Source organism: Taudactylus pleione, unplaced genomic scaffold (assembly GCF_031769625.1).
Source record: "Taudactylus pleione unplaced genomic scaffold, aTauple2 ptg000093l, whole genome shotgun sequence".
Taxonomy (NCBI): domain Eukaryota; kingdom Metazoa; phylum Chordata; class Amphibia; order Anura; family Myobatrachidae; genus Taudactylus; species Taudactylus pleione.
Genome location: NW_028284495.1, coordinates 38228983 through 38250076, shown reverse-complemented (window position 1 = coordinate 38250076; position 21094 = coordinate 38228983). Strand labels below are relative to the sequence as shown.

Genomic DNA, 21094 nt, shown 5'->3' with positions numbered 1-21094 from the left:
AACCTCAAGTAGTCCACAACCTGATAACAGACTAACAACTATAAGTAGTAGTTTAAAATGGGACATAAAAATTAGCGGCATTTTGAAGCTTGGGTACGGTTTATAAGATGAGCAACATCCTTAATAATGCAGCTAATCTTATAATTGGGTATTCACTTAAAACCCATTAGACTGCAATGCAGAATAAGATACAATTGAATTGCTCATTCAGGAAAAACATAATTCAACAAATAGGGAAACTATAAAAAATTAATAAACCTCAAAGAATACTTCATCTTGCCTTAAGTTTACCAATGTCACCATAAGTTTTATTTTATAGATCTTGCAAATAATTTTCATGAAGTAGAAACCAGCTTTAGAGTGGCAGATATGCAGAAAATTTTATTAAAAGTGCATCCATAGTTTTTGAAAAAGCAACTCCGGTTTCACACATTTTTGAGGCGAAGCGAAAGGCAATACATAGCACCAAGATGTATTAATAGCAGCTGGAGTGGGGAAGAGAAAACTTTACCCTCCAGCGGTCTCAAAGTCCCACAGCGCCTAGTGCTGGTGCCCTATATCTCAGCTCCTGAACAACTCCAATGCACGTGATCTGGAATAACCGCGAGATCCCATTGCAGGCAAACTGCCCATGTGCGAGGAAATGCAGAATTGGTGGCAGGAAAGGCTAAGCACATAGCACTGTGTGTTAGGGGACGAACAATGAAAAGTTTAGCCCCATAACACTTCCCCTGCCATAGCTGGCGGCATTATTTACACAAGGCAAAGGCACCACTAGACATATTTCCAATTTCTCCACATTAAGCCTTTTAATATAGTTTTGAGAAGGGGCAATGACACATAAAAAAAGGGGTCAATCACCGCTTGATTCATGTACCGCATGTTGACCCAATGGTAAATGCAAGTGGCCTTATAAGTCAACAAAGCTAGACACTGAATGATATAACATGTAGCAGCCATGAATAAATGTATAAACAGGTCTTCAGTTTGAAGACAATAAAAAAAAAAAAAAAACTTTATTAGATATTAGGATTCAAGAAAAACAAACACTTACTTTCAGCCGCCGATTTTCATCTGAAAGTTTGATTATCTCAGTCTGAAGTTTCTTACACTCCTCCACAAGCTTTCGTGGTTCAATGTCATCAGTACTTTTCGCTGGCAGAAAAGAAAACAATCTTGTAGCTTCATGTGCCTGGGAAGACAAATGCAGAAGTTACATAATCACAGGATTCCAGTTTTAGTAACAAAATATGTACACGTGGGTAGTTTACAAGTGATATAAAAATAGATTTTATTCTAAGTTGATTGCCCACCTAAAACTAAAAGTCAGTCAAGTGCATGCAGAGAAGTGTGGGGTGGGCCCGGTAAAATGAACAGGTATATGTTTAAAAAAGTTTTATTTAAGTACTTAAGATAGGTGCTGGAGGGGTCTCTGGCTCACATTTGGTGCCATTGCCCTAAAATTAAAGCCTATTGGCAGAAAGTACATAGGTTGATTCTACAGGTCACGAGTGTCTCCATTCCCCCGTGCTTATCCTTTTCCCTTCTCCTGCGACCTGTCAATAGTTGTGATAAACTCACCCAACCTCTTAATAGGCACATTTTCAATTACGCTAATTGTGCAATTGCATCATCTTGGAAAAAAACTGGACAATCCGTCCATAGCTGCCCTACAGGGCTCGATCTGGCATACATATAACCTAGAATATATCACTAGCCAAATCCATGAAAATGTTGCCAAGTTTTCGGAGACGTGGGCTCCTTGGTTAGCCTATCAGGAGACGCATCATTAGCCTAGGATGGGCTCTTGGAGGTGACTCCACATGCCAACTCTTCCCTTCCTGCCTCTTACCCCATTATTGTTCCTCACTAACTCGCTCCCCCTCCTCTTTGTTTCCATCTGTCTTTCTTTCTTTTCTGATAGTGATATTTCTCATCACATATAAAATATTAGGGGTTTGTTGCGATTTATATTTGCAAAGCTTATCTGTGTTCGTGTTCTTTCTTATATGGCTTGGAATATTATGCCATTTTGCGCCTTTTGACTCTAGTATGTAATTTTATATGCAGTTGTGTTTTATTTTATTGTACCCTGAAAAATCCAATAAAATAATTTCAATAAAAAAAAATAAAAAAAAAATTTATTTAGCTATTCCTACTCAAAAGGACAACATTATTTGTTCTGAGTCAACTGGTTCTTTATAGGACAAGCTTCCATTGACATCACGGGCTTGCAACAATTTAGATTCAATGATACTTGCAAAAGTTGAAGAGGGTAACGTACCGGCTTCTCATGTTCATGTGGCATGTCAAACACACATTTTAATTTAGAATCCATAAGATCATCAGGCTTTGCTTCTTTCCACTGCAATCACAAAATCATGTTAAGATACCACAATAGTATATGAAAATAATAGTTTACGTGACCTATACAAACCAATACTCTGAAAGACTGCATAAGACAAACTAAATGCAGAACTGTGGCTTATTATTGAAATGTTGGCTTATGTCCTTTCAAAAGATCACAGATAAGAGAACATTTTGTAATTTTTATTTAAGCAATTTAGTTAAATGCCAATTTTAAAAAAGCAGTTGGTCATGAATGGGATTTGTTTTATATCATTGACAATTATTTTTACCCCTCATAACTTCAAGATAATGGAAATCAAATAGTGCAAAGTTGTTTACTCAAGTAGGCTTGTCAAACATGCATACAAACATCACAATGCATTTTCTAAAGGCAGATTCACCAGTAATTTTCAAGGCTATGTATTATTTTCCGTCATAATGTGTCACAGTGAACAACAACAACCCTGTATTATAAACAGTTTTGTGAAAAACATACAAATTCTACCCTCCTGTAAAACATTCTGTAAGTTAGTCTTACTACAGATACAGTATGTGGCGGCAGAGGAACACAGTGACATCCAACAAATGGGAGTGGGGGGGAAAGTACATGTAGTCTATATGACCATCACTAGGATGTAACTTACCACTGTTTCAAGGTCGGATATATGAGACGGGGCAAATACGGTCTGGACCATGAACTTGTGCTTACTCTTTTCATTTGGATCATAATCAAATGGCTGCAACATTACTGTTTAGAGAAAGAAAAAAATAAAAGTTAAAGTAAATTCACCAAATGCTCTACTATTGTCAAAAATAAATACACATATTGTACTAATGGTGAGTCATAACCAATTGAAAGTTAGCATCTAATACAGCCCAAAATTACAGGAGCTGGTATAGAAGATATTTATTGAGATCCCCCTAAAGTGTGACATTCGACTATGCAAAATTAAAATAGAAAACACAAACTTATGGGATTTTTTTTTCTCCCTTTTTATGGTGTGTGTTCGTTATCTTACAACCTGTAACAGTGGCTCATCTACCTTTCTTCAGAACAGCTAGAAAGTGAAGCAGGTAAACATTGACTCTGGCCTACATTACCTCCAATGAATCCCAATGAAGGTTATATAGCAGAGAGATCTATTCCTAATATTTTGTTACATCTCAGGACTTTCCTGGGCCAGGTGGCAGTACATAAAAACTCCATTCTGTAGGTGCACGGTTTTCATGAAGGGCTTCAGTGTAGTGCCTTAAAATTCTGCTTTAAATTTTGACGCAAAACCATGGAAGATTACCTAAATTGGTCATAGGAAAATATACACAACTTCCAAAAGAATTGGAGAAAAAAAATCCATCTTGGAACAACAAAAATACTATAGAGAGAGATATATACATACATATACACACACACACACATATATATATATATATATATATATATATACACACATATACACAGTGGTGGCGCCAAAATTGCGGACACAATTTGAAATTTGAATGTTTTTCAACTTCGAATGCTTATAAAAACTGTTTCACTTCACGCAGTGCAATGATTTATATATCAAATTAAAGGAAATTTAATGCTGAATTCAACACAATAAACAGAGGTCAAATATTTGCATTCCAAGGGAAGTTATGCAGTGAAAATAACACTTAGGGTGAAAATCCCTGTGTACTTATGTTGTTACTGTCCTATCAGTATTTCGTTGGGTAGCCTTTATTTTTCAAGACAGCAGCACAGCGACGTGGCAGTGAGCCAACCAGTGTTTGGAGCTCTTCCTTCTTTATTATGTGGTGCCATGAGACAATTATAGTTTCAATTAATTGTCTTTTTTTGAATGGATGCCTCAGATGTACCAGTTTTTTCAAACTGAACCACAAATGTTCTGTTGGGCTCAGGTCTGGGCTGTTTCCCAGCACCTGCATGTCATTCTCCGTGAACCACTGTTTGCATATCCATACAGTGTGGCAGGGAGCTGAATCCTGATGGGAAAAAAATGGGGCACTATCTGGAAAAAGATCCCAGATAGAAGGTAGAAGTTTTGGTTGTAGGATGGTGTCAATGTACTTTCTGCTGTTCAGTGTGCCATCTATGACATAAAGGTGGCCTACAGCATCTGCTGTCATACATGCCCAGATCATAAGACTTGTAGGATTCTTTGTTGTCGCTTTAATGCAATCTGGATGTACCTCTTCCCCGATGCGACGTCTCCGATATTTTATCCCATCACTGCCCAATATCGATATCTTTATTTTGTCACTCCATATCACTTGTTTCCACTGACCTTCTGTCCATGCAATGTGTTCTTTTGTCCACTGTATTCATTTCTGACACTGCTTTTTATTCAGCAATGGCTTTTTTCGGGGAATCCTACCTTTTAGGCCAACCTCCGTTAGTCTTCTTCGTACCATTCTTGCACTTACAAAAACACTAGTTGCACGCAGGTCACTGCTAATGGCCGCAGATGACATCCATCTGTCCCTGACGCAAATTAGTTTTATTCTCTATCATCAACAGGTGTTGTGCACTTTTTCCGGCCTTTTCCTTCTTTGTTTTGCATTGATTGTGTTTCCTGATAGCGTAAACAAAACTTTCGTACTCCTGATGTCACATTCCCACCAACTTCTCTCGCAATTGCTGCATATGAAAGACCATTTTCACGTAACACCATAATCCTGGATCTCTTCCTGGGTGACCAGTCACCACTTTGCCTGGATGACATTGTTGTATTTAGTTTTTACACCGTCGTTAGCACTAAACAATACACAAACATCCAACCGTAATTGCACTTCGGTAACCAACTTTATTCTGCAAAATAAAACAGCCAAACTGACCTTTCCCACCTTTGAACATGACCTTGCATCTGCTCATAAACGACAGCTGATTGGTCCTCAGAACGACGATTCCGATTGGCTGGTAGTAGCTGTTACTACAATCCGCTTCTTGAAACTAACGCTTCTTTAACTGACTGAAAGTAGCATAACTTCCCTTTTAATGCAAATATTTGACCCCTGTTTATGTTGAATTCAGCATTAAATTTCCTTTAATTTGATATATGAATCATTGCACTGCGTGAAGTTAAACAGTTTTTATAAGCATTCAAAGTTGAAGAACATTCAAATGTCAAATTGTGTCCGCAATTTTGGCCACCAGTGTATATAAACAAAACACCTTTTTTTAATTAAGAGTTTTCATTTGTTTTAAACCAATGTATTTGCTCAGTGTCAAAGAAAAATATCAAAACCGTGAAAAAAAGAAATGTTATGGTGTAACATACTTTAGTTAACTCTTTCTTCGAGGTCCATAGGGTCCACAGGAACTACCTTGGGGGGTATGTAATTGGAGTGATCCAATGCACTAAACCGCTTACAGCTTTCCAGCTCCCAGCATGCATAGGGCCTCCTCCATATATACCCCGCACCCAGCCCCAGGCATTCAGTTTGTAAACATGCCTAACGACAAAGGACGGAAAGTGTAAAAGGAACTACAGATGTTCACAAGAAACTCTCAAAAAACAAGGAAGCAGTGATACAAAAAGAAAGGAACAGATCCCAACTGGGGCCAGGTGCGTCAGGGTGGGTGCCCTGTGGACCTCGAAGGAAAAAAAAAAAGAGGTAAAAGGTATGTTATACTATAACTCTTATTTTCTTCTTCAGGGTCCATAGGGGCCGCAGGAACTACCTTGGGTACATCCTAAGGTAATTCCCTTAAGGGTGGGGACGATCCGCCGCCCGAAAGAAGCATCCTGGGTGGCAAAAGTATCAAAAGCATAGAATTTGATAAACGTATGAACCGAAGACCAAGTCGCCACCTTGCATAATTGTTCTGCAGAGGCGTTATGTCTAAATGCCAACGACTGTCCCACAGACCGAGTAGAATGTGCTGTCACCGTGTTCGGAACCGTGAGATCAGCGTGAGTATACACGAGAAATAGTCATACGTAGCCACCGAGCCAGGGTCTGCTTGTTAGCTGGCCAGCCACGCTTACGAAAGCCATATAAACGCAAACAATGCATCAGATTTTCTTATGGAGCTGGTACAATCCACGTAGATACGAAGAGCTCGACCCACATCCAGTGAAGTTTCACCTACAGAAAGGCCAGAATACTGAAAGGCTGGGGCTAAAATCTCCTCATTTATATGAAAATGGGATACCACCTTTGGAAGGTAACCCCCCCCCCCCCCCCCTCCCGTAAGGAGGACAGCTCTATTCTGATGAAAAACACAGAATTATGGTATAACATACCTTTTAGAATTCTTTTCTTCAAGGTCCATAGGGTTCACAGGAATTACCTTGTGTGTGTAGTTGGATAGCATCCAATGCACCAAACAGCAACGCTTTGGAGCTCCCAGCATGCACTGGTCCTCCTCCCTATATACCCCGCCCCCAGCCATTCAGGTCGTAACCAAGCCATGCGGCAAGAGATGGAGAGTGGAGAAGGAAGTGTCATGTACACAGGAAACAATCAACAAGCGAAGAGGGAATCTGTGACAAAAACGCTTAGGAACATGTCCCATCTGAGACCAGATGAGTCAGGGTGGGTGCCCTGTGGTATGTTATACCATAATTCTGCATTTCTTCTTCGGGTTCCATATGGTCCACAGGAATTACTTTGGGACGTCCTAAAGCAGTTCCCATAATGGTGGGGACGCTCCTGCGCAAAGAGAATCCGCCGCCCAAAAGAAGCATCCTGGGAGGCATACATATCAAAAGCATAAATTTGATTACATATTAACGGAAAACCAAGGGCGCCACTGTCTTACCGCCCACAATGGTCTCCAGGACCGAGTGGAATGTGCTGTCCCCTTGTTAAGAACAGTGGGATCAGCCTGTGTATAGGCCTGAGAAATGGCCCTACAGAGCCAGTGAGCCAAGTCTGTATGTTCGCTGGCCAACCTATTCTGTGAAAACCATATAACACAAGAAAATAATCTGATTCCCTGATGGAGTTGGTCTGCTCCCCGTAGATACGAAGAGCTCGAACCACATCCAGGGATGCTTCACCTGTAGACAGGTCTGAAGACTTAAAGGCCGGGACTACAATTTCCTCATTTATATGAAAACGGGAAACAACCTTTGGGAGGTAGCCCGTCCTGGTACGGAGGACAGCTCTATTTCGATGAAACACCAAATATGGAGAGCGTCATGACAGTGCTGCCAAGTCAGATACTCTGCGAGCTGAAGAGATGGTCAGGAGAGAAAAAAAAGTCTTAGTCGTCAGCCATCTCAAGTCCACCTTTTACAAGGGTTCAAAGGGATGCGACTGCAGTGTCCTGAGAACCAGAGACCAATCCCACAGTGCCACTGGTGGGAGAAATGAAGGTTGCAGTCACACAATCCCCTGTAAGAATGTTTTAACATCTGGCAGAGGAGCATCCTGCTCTGAAACTAAACAGTCCAAGCCAAAACTTGGACTCTCAAGGAAGCCAGGCGAAGACCTAAATCTAATTCAGCCTGAAAAAAAAAAAAAGTACCCTTGATCCCTTGAATATCTTAGGGTCATATTTCCTATGGGAACACCATAGAAAAAAAAAATGACTGCCAAACCCTGTGATAGATGCGATCAGAAGCAGGCTTTCTTGCTCTCAGCATCATCTGTATCACTGAAGGAGAAAACCCCTTGGCCTTTAAGACAGCAGACTCAAGAGCCATACCGTCAAAGCCAGCCGAGGTAAACTCTGGTATAGGCAGGCACCCTGTATTAGCAGATCCTGCCGTAAAGGCAGTGGAAATGGACTGTCTAGGGATAGACGAGTCGGATCTGAGGATCAATGCCTCCTGGGCCAAGCAGGGGCTATTAGCATGATCCTGCCTCCCTCCTGCTTGAATTTTCTGATGACTTTTGAGAGGAGGGAGATTTGGAGGTAACCGGTATGTCATCCTGAAGTTCCATCTCACCGTCAGAGCGTCCACGAAGGTGGCTGATGGGTCCCTTGTCCTGGACCCATACCTGGGGACCTTGTGGTTGTGACGTGATGCCATGAAGTTGTCTGGTATTCCCCACCTGTCCACCAGGAGTTGAAACACCTCCGGATGAAGAGCCCATTCTCCGGTGTGTATGTCCCGGTGACCTAGGAAGTCTGCTTCCCAGTTGAGAACACCTGGGATGAATATTGCAGAAAGATGGCATTCTGCCCACAACAGAATCCTTGCCACTTCTTCCCTGGCTGCTGGACTTTGTGTGCCTCCTTGATAATTTATGTAGGCAAAAGCTGTCGCAATGTCAGACTAAACCTGGACAGGTCTTCCCTGAAGAAGGTCCTGTGCCAGTATGAGTGCCTTGAGCACTGCCTGAAGCTCCAATATATTTATTGGCAGATGACTTTCCTGTATCGACCCCCTTTCTTGAAAGGTGCGATGACCTGTCACTACTCCCCATACTCGCAGACCTGCGTCTGTGGTGAAGAGTATCCACTCCAGGATCCATAGTGGACGACCCTTGTTCAAATGAGTCATCTACAGCCACCAGGCTAGGGAGAGGCGAACCTCTAGTGAGATGCAACCCATATGGGATCTATCCGATGATACTGACCATCCCACTGGTCCAGGATCCACAGCTGCAGGAACCTGGAGTAGAACTGGGAATAAGCCACCATGTTGAAAGTGGCTATCATAGAGCCCAGCATCTGCATAGCCAAGTGAACTGACACGGTTTGCTTGCAAAGTAGACTGTAGCACTACAGACTCATGTGCACAATGTTGTCCTCTGGTAGATGAATCCTCTGTCCCAGCAAGTCCAGCAGTGCCCCCAAGTGCACCATCTGCTGAGTTGGAAAAAGTGAAAACTTTTTTCCCAAATGATTACCCAGCCTTGCTCCTGTAAGCAGACAATGGCCATCCGTAGATGACATTGTAATATCTCATCTAGATATGGCAGTATCCTAAGTCCCCATTATCTTGGTAAACACCCAAAGGGCAGTGGCTAGACCGAAGGGTAGAGCCTGAAATTAGTAATGTTGCTGATCTACTGCCAACCTGAGAAAGGCTTGGTGGGATCTTGCAATCAGGAGTTGCCGATATGCATCCTTTATGTCAAATGAGACCATAAAGTCCCCAGGCTCCATTGCCAGCATAATTGACCGTATGGTTTCCATAGGGAATTTGGGCACCTTGATGAATCTATTGACTTCAGGTTCAGTAAGGGCGGTGTGACCCCTTGGGTTCTTGAATCAAAAACAATTAAACCCTTCCCTGTTGCATCACAGGGACTATAACTCCTGATGCCAGGAGGGCCTCAATAGACTACTGGTAGGCCGAGGCTCTGACCGGGTCTGCAGGAAGGGTCGTGCCCACAAACCTCTGAGAAGGATGCCTCCAAAACAAGCTGGCATAACCCAGAGAGACCAGCTCTCACACCCAGGCATCTGATACCAGGCCTGAGTGAACTGCAAAAGTCAGCCTCCATTCCAACAACCTTCAGGAGAAGGCCCGCCGCTACTGATCCAACTGCCTGCGGAGAGGCTATAGACAGCGGCATACTCTGACTAGAGTGAGCAGTAGAATAAATACAACAGGAATTCATGTATATGCATACATAGGACACCAATGCCGTGAACACCATGTAGCATGAAGCAATGCAGCCGAAGCCCGTGCTTCTGCAGCTTTTGTCCACTAAGTGCGTCAAAATCTGAGACTAAGTGCGACAAATTCTGAGACCAAGCGGCCCCACAGGTGGCTCTGGTGCATGTGTACTGGAGACAAAGTAGCTGTTACAACAGTACTACACAATCCCTCCTAGTTAACAACCTGCTCATACAAGCCTGCAGCACAGGACTTAGATGTTCCTTCTTACCTGTACCTTTAGACATGACAAATGTATAAATGGTATAAGGTATACAGTATAAATGCAATGTGACTGTCATGAAACACCCCACACAACTTCAAAGTGATGAGGAGAAACACAGTGATAATATACCCAACAGTTTTTGGCAATCAGGCAGTGTACACACAGCAGCTAGCGTTTACAGTCACATACAATGCACATTTGCATATTGCTAAAGCAATATGGACTCTGAATCAACTAATCAGCCCCAGAGGGATTTGTAGGATATAGAGAGCGCTAAACCTTTGAGACAACTGTAGTAGTGCACGGACAAAAGCTGAACTGCGAGCGTCTCACACACGAGGTGGTCAATAGTAAACCAGAGACTCCACTCGGAAGTTTGTGACTGGCGGGGAGGGGCACCGCCTTATCTCCCCTCAGCTACAATTTTGACGACCGGGTACGCTAAACTACAAGGTACTGTAGCAAGACGTTGACTAGTGCGTCTTACTACCCATCCCTGGCAACAGACAATATGGCCCCAGTTGCCTTAGTGAAAAAACTAAGAACGAGACCTTAACACACAGCCGCTTCTGATGCGTCTCAACACCGGAGTTATGGGACCGATTAGCGCACAATTCCCTGAAAGGAACATCTTACCTGACATCTCCGTTTCCCGACCACGGTCCCAGGCTTCAGCAAGAGCCGCTAGCTAAGGCATGCCGAAGCCTGCTGAAAACCCAGTGGAATAAATCGGATGCTGGTGTTGGCGGTGGAGGTAGTAGGAAGCGCAGTACAAGCATCTTTCCAGGCGCCTGGTACCGCTAAACTCTGAAGTTCAAAAAAATTAAGGTAAACCATGAAATAAAAAAAAGCTTAGAACTGCCTAGCAGTCCAGCTGCATAACAGGTGCTTTGTGCCGCGCACCAAACAAAACTGAATGCCTATGGCTGGGGTATATAGGGAGGAGGACCAGTGCATGCTGGGAGCTCCAAAGCTTTGCTGTTTGGTGCATTGGATGCTATCGAACTACACACCCAAGGTAATTCCTGTGGACCCTATGGACCTAGAAGAAAAAGAATTCTAAAAGGTATGTTATACCATAATTCTGTATTTTTCATCAGAATAGAGCTGTCCTCCTTACAAGGGGGGTTGTATCAAATATGGAGAGCGGCATGAAATCAAATATGGAGAGCGACATGAAAGCGCTGCCAAATCAAACTCTGCGAGCTGAGGAGTCAACCATTTGAGGTCCACAGTGTAAAGGGTTCAAAGGGGGGAGCCTGCAGCACCCTAAGCACCAAGGATAGATCCCATGGTGCCACCGGAGGGACAAACAGAGGTTGCAGACTGAACGCCCTGAAAAAAAATGTTCTAACATCTGGCAGAGTGGCAATTCTGAGCTGGAACCAAACTGACAATGCAGAAACTTGAACTCTTAAAGTAGCCAGACGAAGACTTAAGTCTAGTCCAGCCTGAAGAAAAGCAAGAACTCGGGAGACCCTGAAAACCCCAGGGTCATAATTTTTGAGGGAACACCAACGAAAAAGTGAATGCCAAATCCTGTGATAGATGTGGGCTGAAGCAGGCATCCTCGCTCTCAGTATCGTCTGGATCACAGAAGTAGAGAAACCTTTGGCCTTTAAGGCCAGTATTCAATTTGGAGCGAAAAGCCATTTTCGTGTATTTTTGGCCAAAACTTTTCACCAATAACGTCATTTTCGCCTGGTTTGATTTTACTCCGTATTCAATTTGAAAGACTTTCCGCCTAGGCAGAAAGTCAATGCAATGTAATAGGCGAAAAAGATTAACCTATGAATAGCAGGCGGGAAAAAATTAGAATTGGTGTTTTGGGGTGCAACATTGCGGGAACCCACGTGCAGCCTTTAGACAGTCCCCCAAAAGGTAAACTGTGTCAAATAAAAATAAAAAAACACACTTAATAACAACCCAAAAAATCACTGAATTTAGGGGCGAAAAAAAAAAATGTTGGGGGACAAAAGGTAAAAACTAGCGAACTTGACTCTGGGGGGGTCCCCAAGTAAGCCCCAGGTGTTTTTTTTTCATTGCAAGTGCTTCCAGCAGTAGGATTTTTCACGATTTTTTCAACTTAACTTTAGCAACTTTAAAATATGCTGACCCCCATTTTCAAGTACCCCAAATTTGCTGGGATAAGTTTTTTCAGCAAAAAAAATAAACTCCAGAATACTATTCTTCACCACTTATACAAAAATGCTATTTAGCAGCTATTGAGCCCGTTTAAAAACACCAAATACCTTCAGCAAGCCAAATCTGGGGGTATCATAGGGAACCCCCATGTCAGAGAATATTTTGGGGGTTGTCAGGGTGATTTGCCCAAATCTGACATGACATTCCGCTTGTTTAAGTATCAGCGAGTCCCGTTTTGGAATACTTTCAAATTGAATACGGCGATTAGCGGGCATATGCGCGATACTTTCCGCCTGCAAAACACGCAAGGTAGGCGAAAAGTCCGAGAGGCGAAAAAGTATCGCAGCTCGGCTCAAATTGAATACGGGCCTAAGACGGAAACCTCAAGAGCCATGCCATCAAAGCCAGCAGAGGCAAATCTAGATATAGTCAGGGACCCTGTACTAACAAATCCGGTCGCAGAGGCAGTGGAAGCGGACTATCTACGGATAGACATGTCAGATCAGTGAACCAATATCTCCTGGGCCAAGCAGGAGATATTAGTATTATCATACCGCCTTCCTGTTTGAACTTTCTGACAACCCTTGGGAAGAGGGATATTGGAGAAAACCGGTATGCCAACCTGAAGTCCCACCTTACCGCCAGCCTGTCAACAAAGGCTGATGAGGGTTCCCTTTTCTGGACCTGTACCTGGGGACCTTGTGATTGTGACGTAACGCCATAATGTCTATGTCTGGTAGTCCCCACTTGTCCACCAGGAGTTGAAAGACCTCCAGATGAAGAGCCCATTCTCTGGCGTGTATGCACTAAGGATACTGCCTTTGAACCTCTATACACCCCTGCCTATACCTTCTAATATCCTTCCTATAAACCTCTAAGGATGACGCTAATTTGAGTACGCAAGTCATCCAGTAAATAAAGACTCCAGACCTAGAACATGTGGTTCCAAAGCACAAAGTATTATTCAAGTAAAAGTACAGCAGTTACACGTTATGATCCTCATATAATCTTAGCGCAAAGAGATTATACAGACCTAAGTTCAATTATACATATGCAGTGCTCTCTGGTCCAGATGTTAGGCATCAGCAAGAAACCCCTCGTCAATCAGCATTCAGCACAAAGACTAGGAACCCAGGGTCAGAGCACACATATTTATACCCCCCAGAAATAACACAATAGAGAAGTTTGTTGCTAATACCATTGGTCCTAAAGGAGAGGGCATATGTTACATGGCATTTAACAGACTGATTCAAATAGACACAACCCAGCCTCTAACAACTGGGGGTCTCTGGTTTCCTGCCTCATGCAACATCCTAACAGTTGTTCATATTATGTACATTTTGTTGCTTGAAGTCTCTGCGGTCCATAAGTTGAGAATGCATGATGCGATCTCCACACCGATGGTACCGGAATACTGTTGAAAGAGTACGCATCAGTACAATACCAATCACAGCTTACTTATCATGTATAAAACCTTAGTTACCAAATAATCTTTATTTCACAGCATTTATGCTAAATGAACAAACTTAAATCTTATACTTTAAAGCTTATTAAACCTTTTATGTGAATATATAATGTGTAAGTATGCGGGGTGTTATGTAAAGACGCTACTTAACTTGGGGCAGATGCGTGCGCATGAAGCTAATAAACAGCTTTTTCATACAGGATCTTATGCATGAAGCTAATATGTGATTAGTTAACAGTGCAATTGTACGTATTAATGGATGAGAAATGGTGCGCTTAAATCTCACTTAAACTAAGTGAACACCTAGCAGTGTGGAATGCTGAGCATTATAGTTCCACACGCCCCCCTCTCTCAGCAGCCCCCACCCTTCCCAGGCTCAAAAGTACAGTCCTTTGTTCTCCCAGGTTCTTGTGTAAATGCAAATTAGCACAGCTATAAGACCCAAACCTCAGATAACACTCTTGGCTTTGAAGGTATTTTATTGTAGGAAGCCTGCTAATGTAAGGTGCTACAAACGACCCTCTTGCTGTATTCAAGCAGGGCCACCTGGAGTGAGAGCAGACGTTATGTCCAGGAAGCTTGTCTACACAGGCTAGTTGTCACGTGGCCATTTGCTCTGTTTAGCTAATGCAATCCAATTTTGACATACTGTACAGCCATTTCTGAAATATATCCTTTAGGGGAATTATAATATACACTTTATCCAGAGCACCCAAACTACGTAAAGTCATGAAATGGGCTTTTGATGAATCGCCGTAACTTATGGCGATGGTCACAGATGCAATCGCATGATACTAATAGTAATATCGCTACATGTACTAAAGTGTGAGTTTATCTAAAATGGCGCTTAGCCGGCCATTTCCAAGATGGCGTCTTGCGGCCAGTCGCAAGATGGTGTCGCTGCGATTCTATTTTAAACTGATCTTGTCTCAGCCAATAATCCAGCTTCGACAGTCCACCCTTTGATAGCGAACAACATGCTATCACAATCTGATTTTAAAATATAATTTAGGCTTACATTTATATACTATTTAGTGTTATTATGAGATGGCACAAGGTGGTTCTTAATCCATCAATAATGTGTCTCTGAGTGGGGACATAAAACTACTATTATACGCACACCGCGGATCTTGGAAGATCATGTGAAAGGTGTGGGGATACACCAGTCCTATAAAGGCAGTCTTGAAGGGGAATTGAGACTTTACATTATCTGAGGTGTTTTTAAAAATAACATTTCAATAATACATTCTATGCATGTCTAAATATAATACATTAAATTATGGTATTTCCTAGGTTCAGGGTTGTAATGCAGTTCTGTATTTACCTCGGTATTCATACTGACCACCATCATAATTTTGTTCTTTCGTTTTACTCTATTTTTACATTTTCCACACTTCAACACAATAGGAACACACTGGACACATATGCCAATTATTATGATGACAATCAGTATAAGGCTTAAGAATTTGCCTATACTGGCGATCATTTCCTGGACCCATTCCCCTAGACCTGAGAACCATTTCACTGGGTTCAGCCATGAAACCCATCCTTCTATCTTCTCCCTTACTTCAGCCACTGAAGCGTTATGGTTCTTACGAAACTCCCATTTTAGCTGCAGAATTTCATCCATCTTCTGGTCTATCACCTCCTTGGGGTCGCTGGTATCATTGGTGACATAGGAGCAACATTTTACTCCAAATTGGGTGCCCAATGTTACGCAACACCCTCCAGTAACAGCAGTTAATTTAACAGTAGCCTGTGTTGCACCAGTTCTTTCTTGTACGCTTGCAATTCTCTTCCTGTATACCTGAATATGTCATCATACATCTCGGTAATATCCTCAATCAATTTAGCAACTTCCTGAATATATCTAAAGTTTACTGCACCCCGAGCGATCCTGGTGGGATCCAATGCGACTAAAACTTGAAAGCCAGTTGTCTCACTAATTAACTGAGTGGCTTTGTACACGTCACCAGGTATCATATTTCGTTTGCCTCTGTGTTCATATTGTGTGTGAAGATATGGTGACGGTGTGTTTTTATGTATACCAATCATTTCAACATGTGTGAGGGTCATAACTTCTGGGACTCGGGGAGAGTCACATACGCTTTTCTTCCACATATAAAATATACATTATCAAGGAGAACATAAGGAATGGTATGCATCATTATCATTAAGCACATTTCCCTTGCAAACAATCCTATTTATGGGTCTTCGATATGGTACATGCAAGTTTCTGGATGTATTATTTTAGCACAATAACCAGCTGGCACCTTACCAATAATTTCTTAGATGGAACTCAATGTGTACCGATACCTAAATTGTTTCCCACTAGATTTAATTGAGTGTAACAGATCATGGTTTATGGACTCATTATCAGCTCTTTGTGAGAAGGTCATTGTCTGATTATTCCCTGTCACTTCCCAAGTCCCTGGTTTATTGGGGTTGGTTAAGTTTAAACACAGAAGTGATCTATCTACTTGGAATTGATAGAGTTTGAAATGAGGTGGTTTGGATGAGAGGAATTTTCCATCAAATGTTTACCCTTTCTGAAATTCTAAAATTTCTGTGATGTTCAGCGGAAATGGCACCAACCCTACATTATGCTGTCCCTGTGGCACATGTGAACACACCCAGCAATCAGTTTGATTTAACACTTTGCCTACCATGCTATGATAATCCTCTAAAGGATACCCACCCCAGTACGGGTTATATTTAGGTTGGCACCGTTGGATACAGTTCTCATCAACTAGGGACCCACAAAGCTCACAAATACAGGAATCTTCAGACGATAAACCTCCACACCATCCCCGAGTATCCGGAATGACAGCTCTCTTTACAATAACAGTACTAAGATTGGTCAGACACTCCCATGATTGGCATTACACTCAACTCCACTCCATCAGCAATGCCATCAGCTCCCATTTCCTCAATCGGTCTCCCATCACAGAAACTGGATATTCCCGAACCGACCAGGATGGTGAACACTCTTATAGAGAATATGAAAATGAACACAGCAGGCCCGCCAATTGTCACAACAAGACCTGCAAATTTCTCTTAGTTCAGGTATCTCACTACAACCTTTTCAATCCTCCCGGAACAAGCTCGTGAGCGACAGGTCCACGCTTTCAGACTTGTTTCTCCACTGGTTGATTGACCTTTTTGCAGTGAGTGGAATGGACCCAGGTATCTCTCTCAGCCACCTTCAAAGCTGTAGTACTTGTCAGCAGCACCTGGTACGGGCCTTCCCACCGATCAGTCAAACAACCTGAACGCAAGAAATTTCTGATCATAACATTCTCCTGGTTCAACATCATGACAGTTAGTTTCAGGCATTTCATGGAACAACAATTTCAGTTTCTGCTGCTGTTGCTTTAACTGCTTACTCATTGATATAAGATACTTTACAGTTACCTCGTTGTTACCCTTCAAGTCTTCCTGTGGACTTATAATCAAATGAGGTTGTCTACCAAACAGTATTTCAAATGGGGACAGATTTAGAGGGGGTCTAGGAGTGGTCCTTATGCTATGTAGGACCAAAGGTAACGCTTTTGGCCATCCTAGTCCAGTCTCTGCCATGATTTTACTTAGCTTATTTTTCTTAGTCCCGTTCATCCTCTCTACCTTGGCACTGGCTTGCGGTCGGTAGGGGGTGTGAAGTCGGCTATTAATACCCATCAGCTTACACATATTTTGAAAAACATCACCTGTGAAATGAGTACCCCTGTCACTCTCAATGATTTTAGGGATACTGTACCTGCAAATTCCTGAACTATTGTCTTAGCAGTAAACGCAGAAATATTAGTGGCTGCTGGGTAGGCCTCAACCCAATTAGAAAATACATCAGTGCACACTAATACATACTTAAGGTTCCTGCAGGGTGGTAATTGGATTAAATCAATTTGTATCACCTGGAAAGGTCCATCAGTCGGAGGAATGTGGGACGGTTCGGTAGGGATCGCTTTCCCTATGTTCTTCCTCAAGCAGATCAGACAGGACATTGCTATCTTTTCTGCTTGTGAAGAAAAACCTGGTGCGCACCAGTATGCTCTCACCAACTTGCACATACCTTGTTTTCCCCAGATGAGTCAGACCGTGTGCTGCCTCAGCCAGTCTGGGGTAATATGCCTTTGGGGCTACTGGTTTACCTTGTCCGTCCCTCCAGAGCCCGGAGGACGCTTGCCCACATCCCTTGGACTTCCAAATGGACTTTTCCTGAATTGAACACAAATTTTGCATCTCAATTGATTTCAGCATATCAATTGTTTGGAAAGACATAATTTTTTCAGTGGGAGAAAACATTTTTAACCCTGCTGCCCATTTTGCAGCTTCATCGGCTCTGTTGTTGCCCAGTGACACCGGATCATCCTCACATGTATGGGCTTTACATTTAATTACTGCCACCGCTTTGGGCAGTTGGATTGCTTCTAAAAGATGTTTTATATGTTGGGAATGTGCAACTAGTATGTCTGCTGTTGCCATAAAATTTCTCAGACGCCATAGAGCCCCAAAATCGTGCACCATCCCAAACGCGTACCTCGAGTCAATGTAAATGTTAGCAGATTTGACTACTGCCAGTTCACACGCTCTAGTTAGTGCTACTAACTCTGCCACCTGGGCTGAGTGAGGAGGACCAAGAGGTTTAGCTTCTATGATGTCTGTCATTTACAACAGCCTAACCTGTACATAATTCACCTGTGTCTGTTTGTCTATGACAACTCCCATCCGTATAAAAAGTCACATCCACATTCTCTAAAGGTGCATCGTGTATGTCAGGTCTAGCAGTAAAGGTCTGATTCAGATATTCCATACAATCGTGCGTATCATCATGTCCACTGAACTCACCTCCCGCCAGCAACTCGCCTCCTTCCACCCTTTGTACATCATGTTGTACATATAGTAAATACGTTGCTGGATTCAGCGTGCTGCAACATTTAACAGTGATGTTTGCGGGTGCGATTAGAGCTAGTTCCCATTTGGTAAACCTAGCCGAAGAGACGTGTCTGGTTTGAGCTGAGTTCAACAGAGCAGATACAGCATGGGGAGTGTAGACAATCATATCATGACCCAATACAAGGTCCTCACTTTTACTCACCAATAAATCGGTAGCTGCTACACTTCTCAAACAAGTGGGGAGTGATCTTGCCACAGTGTCCAATTGGGCACTGTAGTATGTTACGGGCCTACTGGCATCACCATGTTTTAGTGTAAGGACACCTGCAGCACAACCATCGGCTTCCGTACAATACAAATCAAAAGGTTTTTCATAATCAGATATTCCCAATGCAGGAGCTTTTGTCAGACTATCCTTAAGATTAAGAAAAGCCTGCTCTGTTTCCTCTGTGTGTATGACACGATTGGGCTTTGAGGAAGAGACTAATTCCTGTAAAGGCAAGGCCAAAATAGAAAGACCTGGGATCCACATTCTACAGTATCTACACATTCCCAAGAAGGTACGAATTTGCTGTTGATTCTGCGGCAGTGTCATGTTCTGTATGGCCTGGATTCTATCATTTGTAAGATGTCGTAACCCCTGGGTTAGGCAGTGTCCCAAATATTTTAGTCTGGATTGGCACGGCTGTAGTTTCTCCTTAGCCACCTTGCGTCCTGTATGCGATAGATGAAGCAACAAAAGTTTAGTATCATTCAAACATGACATAAACGAGTCAGAAAATAGCAATAAACTGTCCACATATTGAATTAGAACAGATCCATTGGCAGGTTGAAAAGATTGTCGTGCAATGCCTGGGAGAAGATACTGGGGCTGTCTATGAAACCTTGGGGTAACCGTGTCCATGTGTATTGTACACCTCTGTATGTAAATTCAAATAGATACTGACAGTCAGGGTGGAGAGGCACAGAGAAGAAAGCAGAACAGAGGTCAATGACAGTGAAATGGGTTGCATTTGGTGGGATCTGCATCAGGATGACAGCTGGATTTGGCACTACAGGGAATTGGCTCTCTACTACCTTATTAACACCTCTAAGGTCTGGAACCAGCCTATAACCCCTCCCACCACTCTCCTTCACCGGGAAGATGGGACTGTTGGCTACACTAGCTGTACGAACTAAAATTCCGTTACAATAATCGCTCAATTATAGGAAAAACCCCTAATTCTACCTCCTGTTTTAGTGGGTACTGGGGAAATTTGGAGCTTGCCTACCACTTTTTAAATTTACCATTACAGGGCTAACGTGTGCCATTAATCCAGTGTCCTGTCCATCCTTAGTCCAAAGGGAATCTGGAATTTGGACAACATTTCATCTACCTGAGATGGATTTTCATTTAAACTTGTAGAGTGATATATTATCCTTTGGGGAGTGTCCAACATATCCCGCACCTCGTGTGCAACTCTCTCTGGGATATCTAAAAATACACCATCAGTGGTGCAATATGTAACACATCCCATCTTACATAACAAGTCTCTACCCAGCAGGTTAGTAGGAGTCGCAGCAGCTAGAGGGAAAGAATGCCTGGTATTCAACGGCCCAATAGTAACCTCTGTGAACTTTGTTAAAGGATAATGTTCCACTTTACCTGTTACACCCATTGTTGGTACTGTCTCATTGGTCACCTGTAAATTAACGGGAGATTTTATCACTGACCTGGTCGCCCCTGTGTCTACAAGAAAAGGATATTCAGTACCAGCTACATCAACCATCATGACCGGTTCTTCCCTAGTACTTCCTGACTATTTGTAGACTACAGGTATGACCTGACCCCTAGCGTTGGCTACCATTCTCCAATAAAGCATTTACGGCCACAATTGGAGATGGTGCCTGCTGGACATTTGCTGGTCTCTGTGCATATCCCTTATGGGGATGTCCAGGTCTTCCCTGATTTGGGGTTCCTACTCTTTTTACTGTACAGTTTCTACTTAAGTGTCCTGTTTGTTAACAATTCAAACATGTTCGTGGATCGAGTGAAGACAAGTGTTGTGAGGTTTGAGCAGAGGGTAAAGGTGGTGGATATGGGTAAGGATAGGGAGGGTAAGGGTATTGTGGGGGATATGAGGTTTGTGAGTAATATGGGACCTGTGATTGTATAGGGTTTGTGGAATAGAGCTGTGTTTGTTGTTGCGTGGGGTTAGTGAGGGCATATAACTGATCAGGTGTAAGTGTGTGTGCAGATGCGAGTGTGTCTGTTGGCTGTGATGTTACCGTCATTCCCTCCAGAGCTTGGATACTGACAGCCATTAGATTTTCGCTCTGGGTCTCTCTCTTCTTTGAGATGTTTTTATCATGTTCTATGGCAGATTCTATGAGGGTATCTATTGTGACTCCCCTTCAGCCAGGTTGTGAGGTCTGAACCCAAGTCTTTAAATTCTCTTTGAGACCGTCCATGAG

At 42.7% G+C, this 21094-nt stretch overlaps 1 protein-coding gene across 1 annotated transcript in view; it reads right to left on the bottom strand.

Annotated features, from left to right (window-relative positions):
- The window catches only part of VAPA (VAMP associated protein A), an 81423-nt gene that overhangs the window by 6666 nt on the left and 53663 nt on the right, over positions 1-21094 (bottom strand). The window contains exons 3-5 of the mRNA XM_088469699.1: positions 2994-3097; positions 2285-2365; positions 1055-1192 (exon numbers count right to left, since the gene is read on the bottom strand). Of these exons, the coding sequence (XP_088325825.1) occupies positions 1055-1192; positions 2285-2365; positions 2994-3097 (323 nt within the window). The remainder of the gene's footprint in view (positions 1-1054; positions 1193-2284; positions 2366-2993; positions 3098-21094) is intronic.